General features: G+C 40.8%; 1 protein-coding gene across 1 annotated transcript in view; it reads right to left on the reverse strand.

Moving 5' to 3' along the window:
• Window positions 1-13,935, reverse strand: part of USP13 (ubiquitin specific peptidase 13) — a 61,502-nt gene that overhangs the window by 43,112 nt on the left and 4,455 nt on the right. Inside the window, exons 2-3 of the mRNA XM_027647137.1 lie at window positions 8,445-8,570; window positions 4,341-4,401 (exon numbers count right to left, since the gene is read on the reverse strand). Coding sequence (XP_027502938.1) covers window positions 4,341-4,401; window positions 8,445-8,570 — 187 coding nt within the window. The remainder of the gene's footprint in view (window positions 1-4,340; window positions 4,402-8,444; window positions 8,571-13,935) is intronic.

Genomic DNA, 13,935 nt, shown 5'->3' on the forward strand with positions numbered 1-13,935 from the left:
TAGCCCAGGGTCCAGGCTCTGCATGGACCAAAAGATGTCAGGAAGTGGGTACCAGAACAAGGCAAAAATGTGGTGATTCTTCCCTCAATGCATACCTCCTAGCTTCCAGATATCTACCCGGGGTGGGTAGGGGGTGTGTGTGTGTGTTTTCTGGTTGGTTTTGGACAAAGAGAAGCAGGGGGAGATACTGTGTGCAGATGTAGTTTCTCTATTCAAAAGAGAGGTTCACTTCCTATTTATAAAGCAAAATTATAGAGAACAAAATATAAAAAGTTGATCTACTGATGTTCCACTTGACTCTTTCACAACCAAGCTGACATTTTAGAGAACCATTCACCCCACCTCTCTCTCTGAACAGTGACAAGTAACTTCGACCTCATCCCTGTGCACACAGTTAAAGAACTTAGTTTTCTTTGTGTTTTTCAACATTTACTTCATCTGTTGTTTCATTACTCAGCAACACACTAAAAGTCACTTCTAGATTTAGTCTCTTAGATAATTTTAAATCAACCAGCAAACTCCATTTCTTCATCTTTGAATCCCTTTCCAGATCATTTATGATCACACTAATTCTTTATAATTAGGACATTATGAAGGACTCTGCTGCTAACTCCTTAGAGTAACAAGTCCAGGGGGACTCTGCTGGTAACTCTATGGTAAGAACTGTGCCTCCAATCCCTTCAGTACAAGAATCTTCCCTCTTATTTCATACCCCTTTTGACCAAGAGCTTGTATGGAAGATCGTAGTACATCCTGTTAATTGAGGTTTTCTCATTCACACATAAGTCAATGAATATGTATGGGGACTATTACACATAGTTCCAGAGTATTCTGGACTTTGAATAAAAACTTCACTTCAGAAAATCCACAATGGTTCTGTTCTGTTGTATTTATACCACTCTCTATGGGCTAATATGAAAATTAAATTTAGAGATTATACTTTTCCTGGTCCCATCATGTCTTCCTTTTCCCAAACTGGCATCATATTTACCATAGAGTGGCTGGTTTAAACAGAAGGTTGCAGCTATTTCTAATCTGAGAGCCATATGAAGTCATGGGGAGCTACTACCTTGTCCCATAAATTAATTTATTTCCATTTTACGGACTGGATCTAAAACTTAGTTTTATACAGCCACAGATATTGACAAGCACAAAATACCTCCAAACTTGCTCACCTAGATAACAATGCAGTGAGGATACTATTCCATGCATCCTGACAGTCTGCTTTAAATATCACCACAAATCCCCTGAAAGGTTGCACAGCCTGAGCTGAAGTTATCATGTCCACACTGTCCAGCAACACCTAAACCAGCCAGGTTAAAGGCAGTCCATACATTTCAATAAACAACACTGTTATGCTTCCTGATTACATAGAACACTCACAGCCAACACCCTCCAGCCTTCTCCAAAAGAAAACCAAACCAAAACGTGCCCCAAACCTAAGGCAGTGCACGTGCACAAACACTTTCCTATGAACCTTCTCATGTTTCGGGAAAGATAAATCTTCCAGCTGACTGACCCAACCAGTCTGTGTTTCTATTGCATTTACTAGATAGCAGCAGTGCTAGAAAGTAATCAGAACACCCAAAAGATGTTTTCCTAATACTAAGGAGATTGAAAAGGGTTTAGTATCTTTAATAGTTTTACATCAAAGAGGATTACAACAAGCAATGTAACAAATGCCCAAACTGGATTGACTTTGTACACAAAGCTTAAATCTCTGGGCCTTCAGGGAATTATTCAAAGACACCTAGAAACACAGGAATGTTAGAGTGACCCCCTGATCATTGTCTGTTTTTTGTCTGACAGGGTGAGCCCCAGATGGCAGGTTACACACCTGGGCTGGTAGCAGCCAGTTTGGTGTAAATCTCTGCCACAGGACAAGTTAACCATGAGCCAGCAACGTGCCCTTGTGTCCTCTAAGAAGACAATGGGGAAGGCCAGTCCTGGGGGGCATTAAGAAGAGTGTGGCCAGCAGATGCAGGGAGATCATCCTCCCCCTCTACTCTGCCCTGGTGAGGCAGCACCTGGAGTACTGTGTCCAGTTCTGGGCTTCCCAGTCCAAGAAAGACAAGGAACTACTGGAGAGGGTCCACTGGAGGGTTACAAAGATGATTAGGAGGGTGAAGCATCTCTTTTATGAGTAAAAGAGGAGAGGGTTAGACCTGTTCAGTCTGAAAAAGAGACTGAGAGGGGATCTTATCAATGCATACAATTATCTTAACGTCAAGAGGATGGGGCCAGATTCTCTTCAGTGGTATCCAGTGAAGGCACGACAGGTACAAACTGAAACATGGGAAGTTCCATCTGAATATGAGAAAAAACTTTACTTTGAGGGTGACAAAGCACTGGAACGGGCTGCCCAGAGAGGCTGTGGAGTGTCCTTCTCTGGAGATATTAAAAACACCCCTGGACTGGATCATGTGCAAGCTGCTCTAGCAGGGGAATGAACTAGATGATCTACAGAGCTCCCTTCCAACCCCAACCTTTCTGTGACACGTGCCCAAGGACCCAATGAGAAAGACAGAAGTAAAACAACCTGTTCAGATGAGAAGTCCAGCAGCTCTGAACCAATGAAATAGATGTTGGATTAAGAGATAAGATGCCAAATTTTGCTAATCACCTCTGCTGCTGTCACATGCAAAATCATCAAATCAGCTGACCTCTCTGTGTTTTTTGTTTCCACAGCTATGAACGAGTAGTAATTCTTTGTTCTTTACTTTAAGCATGGCCAGTAAAATCTGCTGAGCCAAAGAAGTGGATACAAAGCATTTGGATGCATGGAAGTACTGTCTCCAGGATCAGAGCACAGAGTTGATACCATTTTACTCCCAGTCATCAGGGACTGAAGTAGAACAACTGGCCAGATGAGATAAATCTTCAAAAGTGCATTAGATTCCAGAAGTACTGGATTAAATGGTGATAGTTCCATGTGCTAAATCCACCCAGTGAAACCACACTGCCTTCAGAAGTTCCCTGGGACTTGGAGCACTTGGAACTGTTGCACCAGATCTACTTAGTGGGAACAAAATGCTCATGTGCAAGGATGGAATTTGAGGACTTCAACATGGCACATCAGAGACTATGCCAGTACCCTGTGTGCTGGCACAGCCCAGCAACAGGAGCCTCCTCCAAACGTATGCAGAAGATCAGCAAGAATAGATGCTGACCACACTTTTGTACTTCATATTTACATTTATATTGCTAAGACTGTACAACCATTGCTGCATTGCAGCAAGCTTTGTTTTTGAACCAATTCTTTTATAAGTATTCAGTGACAATCATTATTTTCAATGTAGACTGGCAGTAAATGGCATTTAGACCAGCATCTGTGATGTAACAGTCTTTTCCTACAAAAGAAGTTTAATTTCTTTATGACTCATCTTCAGACCTTTTTCTTCCTTAGACCTTGTAAGACTTACTCCAGACATTAACAAAAACAATTTAATCGATCACAATCTGCAGAGGCCTCTTAGGGACACATTCCACAGATCAAAGCAATTCCAAAAGAAGGTCATGCTATTGTTTCCCTTTAGCCCTAAGAGCTGGCAATTGTAAAGAAAACATTTAACCTCTGCATTACCTGAAGAAAAATTCACTACTCACTATTAATACAGAGAGAATAAATAATACATGAATTAGAGAAATACCACAAATGGTAGGAGAAGAAAGAATATAGGCTTTGCATCATGTTCTTCTCATACATATTTATGAGGCCCTCAGGTTTTCTGGGTAATCTGAATAAATGGATTTTGGATGATATGCACACGGTAAGAAAACTGCTTTCCATGAAGCAAGGGGATATAGATGTGGATGTAGCAGAATTAGAGATGCTTGTACAGTTCTATTCATTACAGGAGAGACCATAACATCACTTAAGAACATTTACCTGTGTAACAATTTTAAAATGGCAACAAACCTTCCTATGACCAGCTGCTGAGCAGAACTGTGCCACACTGAGGCCCTGATATATCTAAACATTAAGTATAGATAAACATTTTAATAAAAGGGTGCTTTGTGGAAATCACAAAGAGAGAGAATGGACAGAATCAGTCAAAAAATGTTATCAGAGCCTAGGTTGTTTGAGAATAGCTGAGGGCCTATTTCAGGTTAAAGTGTTTCATGTATATATACACACATCTCAATATGCACCAAAATTGCTAAGAATTACTTATTTGTCTGGACAAACTTTAAAAACGAGTACCAGAAGTTAAAAACCAAACAACAGAAAAAGAAAACCCACAAGGAGCCCCAAAGGCAGACACAATGGTGGACAGAACCCAAGTACACAGAGAGAGAGGGTCAGAAAAGGACTATGTGGAAGCAGCTGCTCACAATACCTAAAAATAGCTTAGCATTCCTCCTTTTTGGTAAAGCTCCACCAGATGCTCCTGGTACCTTCTGGAAAGAGAGAAAGAAACAATTAAAAATCCATCAAGTAAGACAACAGTAAATCAGCAGTAACCCCACCCCGTCACCATTTCTGACACACATCTATCTGCTCACGGTCCTTCTATCAAATCACAGTCCTTGATGAGCAAGAATTTAAATTCTCTTCATTCACATCAGGCACTGGGACTCAGCTCATCATTGCCCACCACTCTCATGGACTGAGGAAGCTCCACCTGAATCCTTCACTCTTGTCTTTGGAGTAATTAAGCAGAGGGTGTCTCATGGTCAGACTGCTGTCCGGTCACCAACACAGTGACATCCAGCACCTCTCAAACCTCTCACCACTAGATCCCCAACAGTATTTCCTAATGATTGAAGCTGAATTACAGGAGAAGAAAAGGCTATTATGCATATCACAGACTCAACCCTTCATAATCAACTCCAGTAGGACCACTTTGATGTAATGCATTAGTTCACTTAATTTTCTTCTTCCCAGAAAAAAATGCTCTTTTCATTAGGATCCATGTCTGCTTCCATCAAGATGAATCCAAATTACCACCATGTTTTCTTTATGTATGGAGGAAACTTGACAACACCCAAGCAATTGTTTATTGGGATTTTATTGTATTTTTTTAATTCAAGCTCCACAGCAGAGAACAGCAACTTCCAAGTGAGATTCAGTTTCAACCACTACTTTTCCAGTTCAGTATACTTCAAACTACTATGGAAAACAGTAGTAGCTGAGGAAATGTCAAAGTCAATGCACTTGCTTCTTACGCTGTTTATTAAATGGCACCATTAAATAAATCAAATTACATCAAATAAGCCTCTGTGGCTATGTGATGCCAACATGATGCATTATGTAGTGTGTAATGTTAGTGTAACTGGCAGGGTTGTCAGGCAACTTTTTTTTTTTTTTTTTAATAATAATACTGGGATACAACAGGTGGAGAGAAATCAGCCAAGAACCTGTCAGCCTAGGGAAGGTTCATGTTCATCTCTGCTCCTTCACAGGCAAAAGGGTCACATATTTTGGGTGGTTCCCTTCACCATGTAAATAAAGCTTTGGCCTGAGCAAATTGCTTGAATCATCAGTGAGGTCTTATACATCATAGGAAAATTTTCCATTCTTAGAAAGAGCAGATGCCAACAGACGCCCCTTGGCTGCATTTAAGAACAGAATCCATTATCCACATATAAAAGCCCTAGGGAAAAGGAGTCAGGGCTGCAACTGCAGCATTTAAAATAAAAATAAAAAAATTCTTCAATCAAGTGAAAATAACAAGCAGAACCTTTCTTTCCTTAATACTACTGGAATTTAACAAGTGGAAAGGAAGTAGCCAGGAATCCAAATCTATTTTAAAAGAGTAGCAGCAAGAAACAACAATTACAAATATATTATGAATAAATTAAACATACCCCAAGGATTGTTGTTTGCAATACTAGGAAGTTCCAATTGAATTCTTATGTCACCAAGTAGGGTATTGTGAAAGTCATTAAGACCAGAGATTTCAAAGAGAAAGAATTCACATGGAGTGTTCATATTTAATTCAGGCTGGAAATTATTTCAGTTTGATTTTCCAAACTGCCAAACACATCGGAATGTGCATCCTGAAAAACCCACAACTTGACAGTTCTATCTTGTTTCTCCACCTGTCAGAAATCACTGAAAACACTCCCCACTCACAAAACCACTTTGGTTTCTAACAGATGTAACACACCCAGTGAATGGGAGGGCACAGGAGGCATTAGCAGTGGCATTAAATTCCATTTGTGATGCTTCTTGGACAAGGTAACAGCACAGCCTGTTCTGCATTCCCTTGAACTGCACCAATGTCACATTTTTTATAACCCTGCCATCCCTGAATAACATCCAGGAAGCCATCACTGTAGGAGCCTTCATGCTTCTCTACCAGTGTTTTCAACAGGGCTGAGGTATCACTACAGCACCAAGCTAAAGCTGTGCCTGGAACTGAATACTACTCAGTCAGCTGTATTCAAGCCATAGACTACAGGAAAGTGGCTGACTGAGAAATTCTGAAAACTGAAATTCTGCGGGGAAAAAAAAAAAAGAATTTTCTTTATTTAGCTAAGAATTTTACCAGAGGGTGCTCCACAACTTGCATCTTGTGCACATTTCTGATGATTCAGCAGCTGCCTCTGTTGCTGATCTGCCACTGGCAGATACCCCAGCTCTATTTAAGCCAACAGGCTGAAGATGTGACCCTTATTTTCTAATTGAACTGTGACAAGATTCCCAACTGATACTTATTCCAAACATCTTCGGAAGCAAACTGGGATTTCTGCAGCAATGCAGTGCATTCTACAAGGATGATGCCAAGGGAACCACAGGCAAGAATAGCAGCCTCACTGAAAGAATCTTAACATACCATATCCAGTGCCTTTGGCTTTACTGTATCCCCCACCATCAAAAGCTTGCCTTAAAAAACCCAAACCACAATGCAGCATGTGCCAGACACTTCATAAAACCGCTCCAGTGAAGGCCTGATGTTGCCCAAAGGAAAGAATAGCACTTAAGAAGCAAACAGCCATGGTAAAAAAAAAAATCCACAGCTAATATATGAGGAATCCTGGCTATGAGCCCTATCAGATGATGCAATCTTCACCTGCACTGTATAGTCAAACCCTGTTTCCTAGCACATGACCCAGAGCAGCCGTGCATTGCCACCTTCAAACACAGAGCCAGCCCCTCTGCCACATCATGATTCACAAGGAGAAAAACAGGAACCACTGAACTAGTTCAACAGAAGGGGTATGCAACACCAAACAAATACTGGGATATTTTTCTCCATTTTGGTGTTCTTCAGCCTAATCTTTATCAGGAAAGGAATTTTTGAGGCCTCATTTTAATCCCAGTTTGCCCTAACATTCTGGAAGGAAGTTATATAGTAGGAAAGCTGACAGGATTTCTGCCCACCTCTCTCTAGATAGCATCTTTCAGAAGTGTTAAAGTCAGTCAGAACAACTGTTGCTAAAACTAGACTAGGCTGTCCAAAAACTCAGTTAACAGTGTGAAGTAAAATGTTGGTACCGCCCTTAGAAGGAAATGCAGTTCTTAAGTATAACAAACATTATGAACAATCTCAACCTTGAAGATCTCCCTGTTATTCTAATAAAATACGAACAGTCATCTACTGGAAATAAGATAAATGGTCTGGGCACTTTAGGTAACTCAGGGCCTTCATCACCCAGGGGAAACATTGCTGTAGAATGAGAAACAAGTATTCTAACCCACTCCAAGCAGCTATTTTAAGCCCTCTAACTTGCCAGTACAGGCAGAGCTTATGGGAGAGTGACCATAAGCAAACCCAGGGCCTTCCATATAGCTCAGGTCAGAAGTCATTAACAGCCCTTTAAAGATGTCAGACAACCCACACACAGACATGCTATGAAGCAAAGGTTATAAGTTGCTGTTGATATGCAGTGATAGTATGGAAAACAGTGAACACAAAGTCTGTATGTACACACCCATGTGTGGGGGGTAGACTAAAGGAGGGGCAGCGTGTGTCTCTAGAATCCAGCATTAATTTAAGCTAAACTTAAGATCCCAGACCAGGTCAGGATTTAGCTGTACAGGAGTTTTAAGATGAAAAGAAGTCCTGTCACCCTGAGATGAAACATCAAACAAAAAGTAGATCTTTTAAGAAAGAAGCTTCCAGTCAGATCTGAACCAAACCCAGTAATTCTACACTTCAAAGGTAGGTTTCAGAAAAGTATTTAGCTACCTACAGTATGAATATAATATGCAGACAATATGTATGTGATATGCAGAAACAAGCAGTGAAAAAGATCAGTGGAAGTCAGGAACAAGCTGCCTTTAAGATCTGACACTTTAGGGCTTTTGATTCATGTCAGAACTGAAGTTATAGGATTGGCTGGGATCCAAGCACCTGAATTTGACATCCAGCCCCAAATCTGAACGTGTTCATTTCTGCCATTCAGGATTTGGTCTGTGTCTGAAATGCATCACCCAAATGAGCACAAGAGACCAAGAACTACTGGGTAGTTGGCTCGGAAGCCACAAGTCTCACCTCTATCACATGGCGTTTCAGATGCAAATACACACATTGTCCTGTTTTCCGGTAATGCCTCTCAATGTGTTCCCTTCCAAATCCCAGAAATGTGTTCATGCACACATAGAGACCTCCTTCTGAATCCTAAAAGGAATGATACAAACAGTTACAACATAGAAGGAACTGAACAGGACAGAAAGGACTCAGTATGCATTAAAAAAAACCAAAGAATTGCAGACCCTTTCTGTTATCACACAAGCACTTAAAATATGGCTTTTGTAGCACATCATGGTGTTTACATTATCAGTCCTCTAAGACACTTCCACATCATATCACATATCATATCACATCATTCCACAGCCTACAGAAACCCTTTGAAATGGGTTACAACTATGATTAGTGATTATTCGAATTGTAGGTCTAGAAGTTAGTCTTGAAAAATTCCACTTGAGTGTCAAATCCACAGAGATTTGTAGGCACAGAAATTTGTAAAGCATAGCAATAATGAAGCACAGACATTTTTTTGAAATACTAGAACTACTTTTTGTCATTTGATTGCAAGAAGATAATTCCAAATCGGAAGATCAGCAGAGGCAATGGTCCAGGGATTCAGCCTGTCTGAGGAAAACAGATCTCAAGTGACCTCACAGATTTTAAAACTGGCTAACAAAAAATTGGTAAGTGCTTTGTGTACATTGTTCAGCATCTGTCAGGGATTCTCTCTATGCATGCAACTAGAGAGCATGAACACAAGGGCACTACAAAGGAAATACAAAGATACATACTCCTGGTTCTGATCACAAATGCTGACATTTCAGTAACTTAATCTGGCAGAAGTCCCACAGCTTTTTGCTCTCCCAAAAGCTGAGTGTTGATGCTGGTTGTTACCAGGGCCTCGCTCAGTTTTAACACCACTCCAAGACCTCTCCCGTATCAGGCTGCCAGGAGAACTTTCAGTCATCTGCTCATTGGTGTTGGATCAATTTTTTCAAGCCCTCTAACATGTATTGTTTTGAATAGGTGGTGCATAGCAAAGATTGAGCCTTTCAGAAGCTCTGTGACCTTCCTTCTATTGTGAGCATGTTTGTACTGTTGGATAGTACAGAACATCTCATATTAAATTCCCCAAAGAACAATACAAACTAAACTCATTCATGGGCACCTTAGAAGGAAATTTTTAAAAAAAAAATTAAATAAGCAAGGATAATTATCTCCAGAAACAAGTCATGTTAGATGCACACAAGTATATAAATATGTATTGAAAATTGTTACAGCAACAACTACTTTGACAGGATACCATCTGATTGTGCCACACAAGTTTAAACCAAGCTTGAATGTGACACTCTAAACCCAGTTAATTCTCCCCAGCCTGTTTCAAAGACTGGAACTGAGTATTTCTGTAGGACTTGAAGGAATCAAAACTCCAGCTTACCTACACCACCCATACCTGTATGCTACTCTTTCAAACATGTTCCTTTCTATCAATACAACTAAAGCCAGAACTGAAAAACTGCCTCAGACTCCAATAAATACTGGTATTTCCAAAGCATCCAGCAGAGCCATGAAGCTGAGGAGCAAAACATGAAGAAAGACCAGAGAATGATGTTTCACCCCAAGACCTTAGAAAATACTCATCTCTTCCACTTTTCTTAATGGGAACCAACACATACAAACTTCAGCTTTTCGGATTTAACTGAGAGGTGAACATGTAATGAACTACAGAGCTGTTGCTTTACCTACTTCTAAAGGTCAAGAATTGCCTTGAGCATTCCAGAATTAAAATATGCAATCTGAAGCAAGGGTTTAGCCCATCTGCCATTCACACTTAACATATACCATGAAGTCGTTCTTCCATATCACAATGATTACATTTGCAGATGAAACTATTTAGCCATCTCATTTCTGATCCACATAAGCCTGACATTCTACATAAAAAAAACCCCACAGCTATTTTTAATTTGAAATATTCACAGTCAAATATTCACAGCCTTGAGAACAGGGCTGATAGCTACAATTGCGCTCAAAAGTAATAAAGTTGTTAAAAGCAAACTCCAAATCTGGTATTCAAAATATTCCCCAAATACAATTGTATTTAAAATGTATTACCTTTATTTTAATTTCCGCTACTCTTTCACAGATTTATCTACCTTAAGGCCCACTATACTTTTGCTGTCTGCTCTTCTATCCTGTATTCCAAATCCTTTTGCATTATCTCCTCTAAGAAAGCTATGGATGTGTCCTCTAGAAGAGGATCCTATAGGTACCCAATCTAAATAAAAATATATAGTGTTGTCGCTCAAGGGTCTCAGGAACTTTGTTTAAAGTTTTGTTTTCTTGGAGACCAGTCTCTCTTTTTCTGGAGGGAATCCAAGAGACCACTGAACCTTTTCTGAGAAGTAGCCTGTGACAATCTGACACTTTGAATATATGAGCTAAATGTAGAGTCTGAGTAAGTTGGTTGTGGTTACTAACAAAACAGTGATTTCTACTGGAGAACACAGGCAGTGTTCTCTCACACAACATGGAAAGAAGTGGACAGACTGTCCAAAAGCCTAAAAGGTCACAGCAAAACAGGGACCTGTGTGAAAAAGGCACCTTTATAGACGGCTGTACAAAGGATTAGGCCATTGTTTGGTGCTCCAAAAAAACTCAACTCAGATCTAAGACAAACTTTGTGCTGATTAATTTAACCTTACTGAACACACAACCAGTTCTGGAAAGAATGATATTTTACACAGACTGTGGCATGTAAATCTTTGTGTTTGACATTCATTTTAAATACGCATGAAATTTTATGCTGGAGGAAGGCAGCATATCTAAAGTACTGAAGACACTATTTTAAACCAGAAAAATATAAATTGTCCTGACAGACAAACCCAGGAATTTCAGCTGGATATTCTTCCCCCATCACTCTTACTTGAGCATGAAGTGGACACGCAGAGTGAAGTTTAGGATAAAGTACAAACATTGCCTTCCCTTATTACTCCAAAGACATTGTTGGGGCTGAAGCTTATACGTGCTCAGGCCTTCATCACTACCCAAAAGGGCACTCATGAGCAGGCCAGTCTTCTCCCCTTCTAAGCAGAAGGAAAAGTGATTGCTCTTCGCTTTATTTCTTCCTGTTCTTTGCTGCTAAGATGGCCACAGCATTTTATTGAGAGAGAGGGAGACACACAGTCCACACCAGAGAGAAAAGTATTTAAAAAAAAAAAAAAAAAGCTGCTCTTACTTATTTAGATAACAATTCATGTTTTGAGGAGGGACAGAGATAGAGAATCCACAGGGAAAGAGAGCAAAAATGCACCAGTTACTCCCTCTCAGGCCTCAAAAACAGAGCAAGGAAGCTGATGGGTGAGAGGTCTGGAAACACAAATGCCAGTCCATGAGGACACAGAGATCACCCCGTCACTTCACAATGCTCATGGCACCAGACACTAACAGCTTTCAAATGCTACTAAACTGATCAGGATTTGAACTAATGACCTCTTATTCCATTACCAACGCCCCCAAATCATTTAGACCCCTCAGGGAAATCTAGCATTTAGCAATTTCAGCTCCTGAGGTGGCTCAGACAACAATGAATTTATAAAAACACAAAGGCTGTGGTGATCTACTAACACAGCAAACAGTTACAGACTTGGGCACAGTGTCTGCTACACAGTGTTTGCTTTAGATCCTGTAGAACAATGGCAAAACTTGCTAAGATATGTATCAGAGTAATGGTGACAAAAGGAAAGAAGAAAAGGAATAATAAGAAAAACTGGGCATCTGGTAAAGAGGAGGAGAGGGAGAAGCAACAGAATCAAAAATAGGAATGGAATAACACAGATGTACAGAAACAATGATGTGAAAATATATACAAGCAGTGAAGAGGAGCCATGTACTACTGGAACTGGTGGAAGATGAGAGATATGGGAAAAGAAGAGCTGGGTGGGGCAGAGAAAGAAAGGACAAATGATCTAGGAGAACGAAATCTATTACAGAGCTTCTAATAATGGACTGCTAGCTTCAAGTGCAAAAGAAATCATTTCCCTGCCCTTCCTTTACAAAAGCACTGAACAGCACTGAATATTCTCCTATGAGCAGATTATTTCACAGCTGCTTAACGAAGATATCTGGTATCTCTGTTGTGGAGTCTAGACGGGCACATGTTCAAGGCCAATCCAATACAGCACTTAAAACGTTCCTGGGAAGAAAAAGGCTGCGTGGGGCAGTCAGTCACTAAAGTGAAACCAAACCACCATTCCAAGAGGTGGATTGACTACTCATTCACAGGTGTAAGTCACAGGAGAACTCCAGAGCAGGACATACGTAATTCTGGAACAGTATCCTGGACAAGCCACAGTCACTTCACGATAAGAGAGCAAATACAATGGTAAAAACTAATGCTAGGTCAGGAGCACTTCTAAGCTGCAACCAGGAATACAGAAGTTCCACCCATCAATCGCCACTGTTTGGAAGATCACAGATTATCCAGGTGCAGATTGTGAGGGCCACTGACAGAGGTGTCTCAGACCCACCACGGCTGCCGGCTGAGCTCAAGCCCAGTACTTCAGCTCAAGGAGCACCACCTGTACCACTTCCATTGCAGCTTAGATTTAGGGAGCTTGATGGTTTTGGTTTTTGCAGAGCTCTGGCTGCATAGTTCTGTGCTTCATAGCACAGTGCTGTGCTTCCAGAACAGAAAATCTGGGAAGAAGCATTGAGAGGAAAGCTTATGGTTCCATAGCAGAGCTCCAGCATTGTCCATTCATCTGCATCTCTGCATTTATCATCTGACACTCCAGGTACCCTACAATCAAAGTCTCTCTGCTACCCAAAATAATCCAGTCCATCATCACTCCAGATAACAGCACTGTCAGTCACACTTACAGATGGAAAAGCTAGTAAGATCCAAATTTAAATCAATCCCAAGGAAAAGCACAATGCAAATACACATTGTTTGTCCTCCAAAGCAGCACAGTTATTTCTCGTGTCGGCCACTGCAGGCACAACCCTTACTGATCTTACATTCTCCAACTTCAGAAGACCAGTGAGTTAACCTTAGAGTTCTGGTGCACTCCCAGCCAGCAAAACACTCGTCCACAGGTGTGGACAGCTTTGGTATCTCCCTGTCAAGCAACAGTACAACTCCACTCTGACTTTTCAGGTGATCACCCACCACCAAGGAATTCATTGCCTCAGTAACGTGGAGGTCCTTTTGCAGTTAGGTCAAAATTCTTTGTCTGGAGTGTTCCATTTGTCTTAGGGTGTTCAGTCCTCCTGTCTCCTCACTCCTACTCTCATTCCATCAATGGAAACAAGACATCAGCCTACCCCTCACAGACAATGGCCACAGTGACTTTCTGATTTTCTTCAAGGAATATTGACCAAAGGAACAGCCAGATAGGAGCTGCTTATTTCTAGAAAGTTTTACACGTTATGTGGACATGTTATGTGTCCATTACACACTCCAGACTCTCAAGGATTTCTGTCTCAACTGTACTGTATAACAAACAGCAGAGCATCA

The sequence above is a fragment of the Corapipo altera genome, unplaced genomic scaffold (genome assembly GCF_003945725.1).
Source record: "Corapipo altera isolate COAL_440 unplaced genomic scaffold, ASM394572v1 113, whole genome shotgun sequence".
Taxonomy (NCBI): domain Eukaryota; kingdom Metazoa; phylum Chordata; class Aves; order Passeriformes; family Pipridae; genus Corapipo; species Corapipo altera.